The sequence below is a fragment of the Nicotiana tabacum genome, chromosome 19, assembly GCF_000715075.1.
Source record: "Nicotiana tabacum cultivar K326 chromosome 19, ASM71507v2, whole genome shotgun sequence".
NCBI lineage: Eukaryota > Viridiplantae > Streptophyta > Magnoliopsida > Solanales > Solanaceae > Nicotiana > Nicotiana tabacum.
In genome coordinates, this window is record NC_134098.1 from 128339916 (window position 1) to 128351152 (window position 11237).

General features: G+C 41.6%; 1 protein-coding gene across 5 annotated transcripts in view; it reads left to right on the top strand.

Annotated features, from left to right (window-relative positions):
- The first annotated feature begins 9337 nt into the window (after nucleotides 1-9337).
- LOC142173300 (uncharacterized) overlaps nucleotides 9338-11237 on the top strand; it is a 28332-nt gene continuing 26432 nt past the window's right edge. For 2 of the 5 annotated variants that reach the window (XM_075238607.1, XM_075238608.1), the window contains exons 1-3: nucleotides 9340-9536; nucleotides 10349-10905; nucleotides 11003-11133. In XM_075238607.1, the coding sequence (XP_075094708.1) occupies nucleotides 10783-10905; nucleotides 11003-11133 (254 nt within the window). In that variant the 5' untranslated portion in view covers nucleotides 9340-9536; nucleotides 10349-10782. Of the gene's footprint in view, nucleotides 9537-10348; nucleotides 10906-11002; nucleotides 11134-11237 lie in introns of all 5 variants that reach the window. The other 3 variants (XM_075238610.1, XM_075238609.1, XM_075238605.1) reach the window with 2 other exon arrangements.

An 11237-nucleotide genomic window follows, 5' to 3' on the forward strand; every position in this document is an offset into this window, starting at 1 on the left:
CAATCGGATATCCGAATCACGTCAAACCAACTCTATTTCTCACCAAATTTTACAGACAAGTCATAAATCTGGTATTGGACCTATACTGGGTTCCGGAACTAAAATACATACCCGTTATCCAAAAAGTCAAACTTTGGTCAAACATGTTAAATTTATTAAGCCTTTAACTTTCAAATTTTGACAAAGTCCGATATCTCAGGCTAGGGACTTCCGAATTCGATTTCGGGCATACGCCCAAGTCCCAAATCACAGTACGGACCCATCGGGACTGTCAAAACACAAATTCAGGTCTGATTACTTGAAATATTAACCGAAGTCAACTCAAATAAAGTTTTTAGGCAAAATGCTTAATTTTCTTAGTTTTTTAACATAAAAGCTTTCCGAAAAGATGACCGGACTGCGTACACAAATCGAGGAAGGCTAAAATATGATTTTTAAGGCTTCGGATCACAGAATTAGGTTTCAAAATATGAGATGACCTATCGGGTCATCACATTCTCCACCTCTAAAATAATCGTTTGTCCTCTAACGGACATAGAAAAGTACCTGAACTGGTAAAAATATGGGGATATCTACTCCGCATGTACGACTCGGACTCCCAGGTAGTTGTCTCGACGGGCTGACCTGTCCACTGCACTCAAACTGAAGGATAACTCTTTGACTTCAACTGACAAATTAGCCGGGATAGAATGGCCACCTGCTCCTCCTCGTAAGTCGAATCCTTGTCCAACATGACATAACTGAAATTTAACACATAGGACGGATCGTCATGATACTTCCAGAGTATGGACACAAGGAACACAGGATGAACTGTTGATAGCCCCTGAGGCAACGCAAGTTTGTAAGCCACCTCTCCCACTCTCTCGAGAATCTCAAAAGGTTTGATATACCTAGGGCTCAACTTGCCCTTCTTTTTGAACCTTATGACACCCTTCATGGGTGATACCCGGAGCAATACTCTCTCCCCGACCATGAATGCAATATCACAAACTCTACAGTCGACATAACTCTTCTTCCTGGACTAAGCTATGCGAAGTCGATCCTGAATAATCTTGACCTTATCCAAGGCATACTGTACTAGATCTGTGCCCAACAACTGAGCCTCTCCCGGCTCGAACCACACAACTGGCGACCGACACCGCCTACTGTATAATGCCTCATAGGGAGCCATCTGAATGCTCGACTGGTAGTTGTTGTAGGCGAACTCTGCAAGGGGCAAGATTTGATCCTACGATCCTACGAAATCTATAACAAATGCGTAGAACATATTCTCCAATATCTGAATAGTGCGCTCGAACTGGCCGTCCGTCTGATGATGAAACGCTATGCTCAACTCAACCTGTGTACCCAACTCACGTTGTACTGCCCTCTAGAAGTGCGAAGTGAACTGCATACCTCGGTCAAAAATAATAGACACGGTCACACCGTAAAGACGAACGATCTCGCGGATATAAATCGCTACCAACCGCTCCAAAGAATAGGTAACTACCACAGGAATGAAATGCGATGACTTAGTCAGCCTGTCCACAATGACCCATACGGCATCGAACTTCCTTCGAGTCTGTGGGAGTCCAACAATGAAATCCATAGTGATACGCTCCCACTTCCACTTAGGAATCTCTATCTTCTGAAGCAAGCCATCGGGTCTCTGATGCTCATACTTCACTTGCTGACAATTTAGGCACCGAGCTACATAAGCAACTATATCCTTATTCATCCCCATCCACCAATAATGTTGCCGCAAGTCCTGATATATCTTTGCGGTCCCCGGATGTATAGAATACCGGGAACTGTGGGCCTCCTCAAGAATCAACTTACGAAGTCTATCCACATTAGGCACACAAATACGACCCTGCATCCTCAAGACCCCGTAATCACCAACAGTAACCTGCTTGGGACCACCGTGCCACATTGTGTCCCTAAGGACCAACAAATGAGGGTCGTCATATTTCCGATCTCTGATGCGCTCAAATAAAGAAGACCGAGCGACTGTGCAAGCTAGAACACGACTAGGCTCAGAAATATCCAACCCCACAAACTGGTTGGCCAAAGTCTGAACATCTTATGCAAGCGGTCTCTCACCGACTGGAATGAACGTAAGGCTGCCCATACTCGCTACCTTTCTACTCAATGCATCGGCCACTACATTGGCCTTCCCAGGATGATACAAGATAGTGATATCATAGTCTTTCAATAGCTCCTACCACCTCCTCTGCCTAAAATTGAGATCTTTTTGCTTGAACAAATACTGAAGGCTCTGATGATCAATGAATACCTCACACGACACGCCATAAAGATAGTGCCTCCAAATCTTCAGTGCATGAACAATGGCTGCCAACTCAAAGTCACGGACAGGGTAATTCTTCTCATGAACCTTCAACTACCGCAACGCATATGCAATCACCCTCCCCTCCTGCATCAATACCGCACCAAACCTAACACGTGACGCATCACAATATACCGTGTAAGATCCTGAACCTGTGGGCAACACCAACACTAGCAGTGTAGTCAAAGTAGTCTTGAGCCTCTGAAATCCTGCCTCACACTCATCTGACCATCTGAACGGGGCACCCTTCTGGGTCAACCTGGTTAATGGGGCTACTATAGATGAAAACCCCTCCACAAATCGACTTGTAAATAGCCCGCCAAACCCAAGAAACTTCTGATCTCCGTGGCTGAAGTGGGTCTAGGCCAGTTCTAAACTACCTCAATATTCTTAGGATCTACCTAAATGCCCTCTGCTGATTCAACGTGCCCCAAGAAAGCGACTGAATCCAACCAAAACTCGCACTTTGAAAACTTGGCATATAAATGGTTGTCTCTCAGAGTCTGAAGCACAATCCTAAGATGCTGCTCATGCTCCTTTCGACTGCGAGAGTATATCAAGATATCATCAAAAAACATAATCACAAAGGAGTCTAAATAAGGCTTGAACACTCGGTTCATCAAATCCATTAATGCTATTGGGCATTTGTCAACCCAAAGGACATCACTAGAAACTCATAATGCATGTACCGAGTCTGAAAAGTTGTCTTAGAGCCATCAGATACCTTAATCCTCAACTGATGGAAGCCAAATCTCAAATCAATCTTTGAAAATAGCTTGGCACCCTGAAACTGATCAAATAAATCATCAATCCTCGGCAATGGATACTTGTTCTTGATGGTGACTTTATTCAACTACCGATAATCTATGCACATCCTCATCGATCCATCCTTCTTCTTCACGAAAAACACAGGTGCACCCAGGGCAAGACACTAGGTCTAATGAAGCCCTTATCAAGCAAATCCTGCAATTGTTCCTCCAATTCCTTTAACTCTGGCAAGGCCATACGGTATAGCGGAATGGAAATAGGTTGAGTGCCTAGAGCCAAATCAATACAGAAATCAATATCCCTGTTAGGTGGCATCCCCAGAAGGTCTGCAGGAAATACCTCTGGAAACTCGCGAACAACTAGCACGTAATCCATGGAAGGAACCTCTGCACTAGAATCATGAACATAAGCCAAATAAGTTAGACATCACTTCTCGACCATATGTCGAGCCTTCATGTAAGAGATAACCTTGATGGTAGAATGGCCAAGAGTCCCCCTACACTCTAATCGAGGCAACCCTGGCAAGGCTAAGGTCACCGTCTTGGCGTGACAGTCCAATATAGCGTGATAAGGTGACAGCCAATCCATACCCAATATGACATTAAAATCAACCATATCGAGAAGTAGAACATCTACACTAGTCTCAAGACTCCCAATGGTAACTACACACGAACAATAAACATGATCTACAATAATAGCATCCCCCACAGGTATGGATTCATACACAGGAGCACTCAAAGAATCACGAGGCACAACCAAATATGAAGCAAAATAGGATGACACATAGGAGTAAGTAGAACCCAGATCAAATAGAACTGAAGCACCTCTACTGAAAACTGAAATAGTACCTGTGATAATAACGTTAGATGACTCAGCCTCAGGCCTAGCTAGAAAAGCATAACATCGGGGTTGGGCCCACCACTCTGAACTACATCTCTAGGATGCCCCATGGATGGCTGGCCTCCACCTCTAGTGGCCTGACCTCCACCTCTAATGGTCGGACCACCACCTCTGACTGTCTGACCCCTACCTCTAGTTGGCTGAGCAGGCGGTGCAACACCCGGTGCCGGGACCATGGCACAAGAACCCTGATGTTTTGAACTTCTCGATGCATGAGGGCAAAACCTAGCAATGTGCCTCGGATCACCACAAGTATAACAAGACCTCGGCTGATGTTACTGTTATCCATGAAACTGACCCTGTCGACCTGAGTAACCACCCTGAAAACTCTAGAGCGGCGGTGCACTAATAGGAGTCTGGTGGTGCACTGTAGGCTAGCTGATCGGAATACTACATATGAGGGCCACGACCACCTGAAGCACCATGAGAAGCATGGAGTGCTGAATGAAACGGCCTGAGAGGATGACCTCTACCAAAAGTACCCCTGCCTCCAAATGAGGCCCCGCTGAACCCACCGGAATGACGAGGTCTCTTGTCAGATCCCTGACCTCCCTGAGCAAGAACCACCTCCACTCGCCTGGTGACATTGGCAACCTCCTGAAAATAAATCTCACTCCTAGTCGCCTTAGCTATCTTCAATGTGATAGGCTGAGAAAGTCCCTCAATAAACCTTCTCTCTCTCTCTCTCTCTCTCTCTCTCTCTCTCTCTCTCTCTCTCTCTCTCTCTCTCTCTCTCTCTCTCTCTCTCTCTCTCTCTCTCTCTCTCTCTCGGTTGGAAGTAGAAGAAGAGCATGACAGGCCAAATCCACAAAACGGGTCTCATACTGGGTAACAGTCATACTGCCCTGCTGAAGACACTCGAACTGAAGGCGATGCTCCTCTCTTAATATAATAGGCAGAAACTTCTCTAGGAAGAGCTGAGAGAACTGGTCCCAAGTAAGAGCAGGTGACCCAGCTGGTCTGGTCAACAAATAATCTCTCCACCATTTCTTGGCGGAACCAGTCATCTGGAATGCAGCAAAATCGACCCCATTGGTCTTCGCTATACCCATGTTCCGTAGAACCTCATAACAGCTGTCAAGATACTCCTGGGGGTCCTCTAAAGATGCACCACTGAAGTGAACTGGAAAGAACTTGATGAACTTGTCCAATCTCCATAAAGCCTCGGAAGACATAGCTGGCCCATCACCGACCTGTGCCGCAACAACCGGCTGAACTACTCTGACTGGCTGAGCTGCTGGAGTCTGATACTAGGGAGCCATCTGCTCCAGAGTGTGAGTAGCAGGAGTCTTTGCTCCTCCTCCATCCTGAGAGACGGTTGGTGCCATGGGAAATACGCCAGTTTGGGCCACACTCTCCATAAGGCCCACCAAACAGACTAAAGCGTCCTGAAGCACTAGGGTGGCAATGAACCCCTCAGGAACCTGAGCTGGCCCAACAAGAACAGTATGGGCTGGAGCCTCCTCGTCAAACTCTACCTAAGGCTCCACTGCTGGGGCTCTGGGCTAAGTCCTGCCCCTGCCTCGGCACCAAACCTCTGCCCCTCGTATGAGCTGCCACTGGAGGCTCTGGTTGCTGCTCAGCTGAAGAAGAGGTACGTGTTCTCGCCATCTGCGAGAGAATAAAGGTAGAAGGGTTCAATCAGTATTGAGAAAACAAAATCACACGACAAAGAAGAATAGAAGTGAAATGTGTTCCTAAACTTCATAGCCTTTGGGAGATAAGTACAGACGTCTCCGTACCGATCACCCAGACTCTACTAAGCTCGCTCGAGAATTGTGAGACCTAGGCAACCTAGTGCTCTGATACCAACTTGTCATAACCCGGAACTCCAACCGTTGGGACCGTGATTGCGCCTAACATTCCACTTGCTAGGCAAGCTAATGTTAGAGAATTTATTCAGTCAAACCTTATTCAATTCGGTAAATAACATTAATAAACTAAAATGAAATACAGCGAGTGCAGAATAATACAGAAACTTCAACATTTACTACTACCCGGATATAGAGTCACGACTCACGAGCTACTATGATTACTACAAACAGAGTTTGAAAAAGAAAAATACACTGTTTTGAAGTAGAAAAACAGTAAATGATAAAACTAGGAAGAGACTCCAGGGTCTGCGAACGCCAACAGATCTACTTTGGGTCTCATGATAGCAAATCTGACAGCCAACCTCTCAATCAGCTAGAGCCGGTACCAAAATCTGCACAGAAAGTGCAGAGTGCAGTATCAGTACAACCAATCCTATGTACTGGTAAGTGTCGAGCCTAAGCTCTACGAAGTAGTGACGAGGCTAAGACAAGACACCTACAAATCAACCTGTACAATTTAACAGTGTATATACAAATAATAGCAATGAAGAACTAGACAGGTAAAACCGGGAGAGGGAAACATGCTGAGGGGAATACAAGATAAAGAACTACAGCAGAATGATAACTTTAGCAGCCAATATACTATGAACCAATAGGAACCAATGAACACAGTAAAGGAAAAATGCACGACATCACCCTTCGTATTTTTACTCTCATCCTCACCATATAGAAACGACACGACATCACCCTTCGTGCATTACACTCACAATGTGGCATGCCATCGCCCTTCGTGCATTAACACTCTCAACCTCACCATAAAGTCAATAGAATCGGCACGACATCACCATTCGTGCATTAACACTCTCCCTTACCATAATGCAATGGACAAATAACAAAAGGGAGATAAAATAACAAGTAGAAGCCTTACTTCCACATTTGGTTCCACAATGTCAACCTCAACGTCGGAATCAATACTCAACTATCACCAAAAGATTCGTAAGCATGATAAAAATGATCGATTTAACAATACTAGTCTAAACATGGATAACATGAGCAAAGAAAGCTATATTTGCAAGAAACCACACCCCACCCGCATGTTTTAACCCGACTACAACACATAAGTACTCGTCACCTCACATATACGTTGTTCCCAATAATTAAACAAGTAAAAAATAGGCAAACAATTCCTATTCCCTCAATAAAGGTTAACCACGACACTTACCTCGTTCCAACGACCAAACTCAAAGCTCAACCATAGCTTTTCCTTTCACACAAGCCTCTGAACCAATAAAATCTAGCAATTACCAACCAAACAATTCAATTTAAGCCTTAGGAACTACCCATGATTGTAAAGAATTCAATTTAGGCCATTTTTGCAAAAATTCAACAAAAGTCAACACTCGGGCTCGCTTGGTCCAAACCCGAAATTCGGACCAAAACTCGATTACCCATTCACCCCCGAGCCCGGTTATGTGATTTATTTTGGAATCCGACCTCAATTTAAGGTCTAAATTCCCAAATTACCAAATCCCTAATTTCTACCCTAAAAATCCCAATTCCACCATGAAAACCTTAGATTTTAGGTTGAAATCTTAGAAAAAGTAGTGAAAGATTGAAAAGAAATAGGTTAGAATCACTTACCAACGATTTGGGGAAGAAGAAGTCTTAGAAAAATTGCCTCTAAAGTTTTAGGTTTTGAAAATTTGAGAAATGAACCCAAAATCCCGTCTAAGTCCTATTTTGCTTAGCTGCAGATGTCGCATTTGCGACCTGGGCTTCGCAAATGCGAAGCCCGCAAATGTGAGAAAAGCTTCGCAAATGCAAAACTCCCACATCTCTGCTGCCTTCGCAAATGCGAACAAAATGTTCGCAAATGTGGAACTTGAAGATCGCAAATGCGACCCATGTTTTCGCAAATGCGAAGAATCTCCGTCCCCAGCTCTCATCGCAAATGCGAAACTTTGTTCGCAAATACAGACACTGGCCATCCGCAAATGCGACCTCATGATTGCAAATGCGAACCTAGGATGGCCCAGGCACACTTCGCAAATGCGAAGAAATGGCTCGTTAATGCGAACCTAACGGAAAATAGGAATGTTCGCAAATGCGAACTCAGAGGCCAGTTCCCAGAAATTGCACATACCATCAAATGTTCTAAGTCTAAATCACTCTGTAGCGTATCCGAAATTCACTCGAGCCCTCGGGGCTCTAAACCAACTATGCACACAAGTCCTAAAATATCATACGAACTTGCTCGCTTGATCGAAACACCAAAATAACACCTAAAACTACGAATTGAACACCAAATCAAATAAAATTTTCAAGAAAACTTTGAAACTTCTATTTTCATAACCGGACATCCGAATCATGTCAAACCAACTCTATTTCTCACCAAATTTCACAGACAAGTCATAAATTCGGTATTGGACCTATACTAGGTTTCGAAACCAAAATACAGACCCGTTATCCAAAAAGTCAAACTTTGGTCAAACATGTTAAATTCATTAAGCCTTTAACTTTTAAATTTTGACAAAGTCCGATATCTCAGGCTAGGGACTTCTGAATTCGATTGCGGGTATACGCCCAAGTCCCAAATCACAGTACTGACCCACCGGAACTGTCAAAACACGAATCTGGATCCGTTTACTAGAAATGTTGACCGAAGTTAACTCAAATGAAGTTTTTAGGCATTTTTTTTTTAATTTTCTTAATTTTTTTAACATAAAAGCTTTTCGGAAAGATGACCGGACTGCGTACGCAAATCGAGGAAGACTAAAACATGATTTTTAAGATTTTGGATCACAGAATTAGGTTTCAAAACATGAGATGACTTATCGGGTCATCACACCCGGTAAGACATATAACAACTGTAATTCCTCGAGTTATATATTAAATTACTTGATATATAACAACTATATTATACAATTAAGTACAGAATAATAAACGTTTTTCATTTAAAATTTATAATAATAGCAGAACAATGCAGATTTTATTAGTTACGATCTGAATTACAAACGAGAAGTTATGTTATATAATTAAGCATAGATTAACACATTGAAAAAATTTGAGATTAACACACATTAAAGCATTGAGATCAAACCAGAAAATTCGAAGAATCAGAAGAATAATTGAGAGCTTACTTCAATCTGTAGATTACACCGCAATATTCTGCTGAAACATAGTGTGAGGTTGTGTTGCATAAATTTATAAATAGAGTAGGGGTAATTTAGTCAATAACTTATTCCCGTACTAATTTAGTGGCTAAATAAGGTTGAATTTTGATTATGTGACTAAATTTGATTGATCAGGCATAAAAATGGGTATTTATAAATTTTTCACAGTGTAATACACCATTATGGTCCGACTTATTTCCGGGACCATAGCGGGTGCTCAATGGAGTCGTGTATCGAGCTGACCTTTATGTGTACCGAGCTGACCTTTATTTCATGATTATTTATAAAAGTAAAGTCCAAGCAGACAACTAGCGCTAACCACTAAAAATAACATATATAAATATGGAAGCAGTCACCTATTATGTCGCATACTGTGTCCCTTTTTTCTCTTTTACCTTCGCATTTCACCTTTCCTTTTCGCTTCTCTTTCCTTCTGTTTCTTTCTTTTTCCCTTCTTTTTTCACATCACAATTCCTTCTATCCAAAACCTCAATTTCCTTCTTTCAAAAATTAGCGTTGTTTGGTCTGCTGCCGTTTATGATCGTAAATCAAAAGGTAAGTATATATTAACATTACTCTGTATATATTGAGTTTTTATTATTTACCCTTTAATTGAAAATTTCAATTATTATTCAGAATTGAATTCCTGGGGCTTTTACTTCTTTTCCTTTTTACCTCAAAGAGACGATATTTTTACAAGATTCCAATGGATTTTAAGAATTTTCGTAGCATTAATCTGGTAGAAATTTCAAACTTAAGAAGCTAGAGGTGTGCCTATGGACTCCTGGCTTTTATATTTTAATCCTTTTATTTGATTATATGTATTGAACCGTGAGCCGAGCGTATATCGAAACTGACTCTTTACTTTACCAGGTCGGGGTAAGTTCTGTATACATAGTAGGCTCCCCAAAACTCACTTGTGAGATTCCGCTGAGTTGTTGTTGTATTGACCCGTGTGAGCACCTCATCTAAAAGCTTAAGTTATAATAGGACACTCTTATTCACTTAATTACTCTCTCCTTTAAGAAAGAAACGAAGATTTTTGATATTTTTTGGTTTTAAATGTGTCCTAACATTTATGTGGATATAAAAACTTGTAATTAAGTGTAAAATGGGAAATTCAGGTCAAATTATTTTTAAATTTAGAAATGTGTTATTCTTTCTTGAATGGACTAATAAATAAATAGTGTCAATCTCTTTGGAACGGAAAGAGTACATCTTTGAAAATTAGTTTTTATTTCTGCCTTATGAGTGGTTGGTTCACTAGATTATTGTCTTTGCCCATAGTTGAAAATATGTTATATTTCACTTTCTATATTGTATAGTATCCTGCATTTTTTGTTTCAACTTAACAATTTCTTTCACAGATCTACCTATTTGAGCCTTGGACATGTTGGAGGTGTTGGATAGCTGTTTTAGGCTGCTTAAGGGACTGAAAATGGATCTGCAAATGTAGCTCTTATTTTAGCAACAAGATCAGATATTTTGTCTGCTGAAGAAGATGAGGAAATTATTGCGGCCAATACTGGTTGTTCTGTTGTTTCAGAATTGACTAGAAGAAGCTCTTCTTCATTGGTGCTATTCTGATACTGTTTAGGCTTGTGGTTCAAATTTCTACACTTCCTCATCCTCTGACCGAATGGGGTCTCTTTCCATCATCAGAAGTTTCATCTTACCGAAATTCAAATCATGAAAAGAAATTAAGGGAACTTCCGGCGAGTCCAGATAACCGGTTCAATATTAGTTAGCATGCCCCTCCTTCACCTGTTGACTTAACTCTACTTATGGATTAAGTCAAAGAATGCGAGTTCTGGAAAAACGAGAGCAGGTTTCAAGACAGAGGAAACTAAGGAAGCATGTGAGTGCAGGAGAAAAATCTATTCCCCCTCCTTCACCTGTTAGAAATGTGTCCAATAACCTGCCGGTAAAATTCTTTTTGTGTTATATTCCTTAGAATTATTACTGATAAATTAGTTTATCCTTTTTATATCTTGATCTTTATACTGTAATTGATATTACAGAGATACATAGCATCGTTGACTCCGGATGAGGCACTTGCATATGCCAAAAGAGAGATTGAGAATGCCCCACTAGTTAGAGATGATCATGGCTTGCATACTCCTCTGTTCAAGAATGTATCTGCCTTTAAGAGGTATTTGATTATAGTTTTAGATAGCTTATTTTCTTGGTTATGTTGATATCCTTCGATATGATGTTACTGAGTGATTGTGTTTGTTTTTGTTTGCTGGAATATGT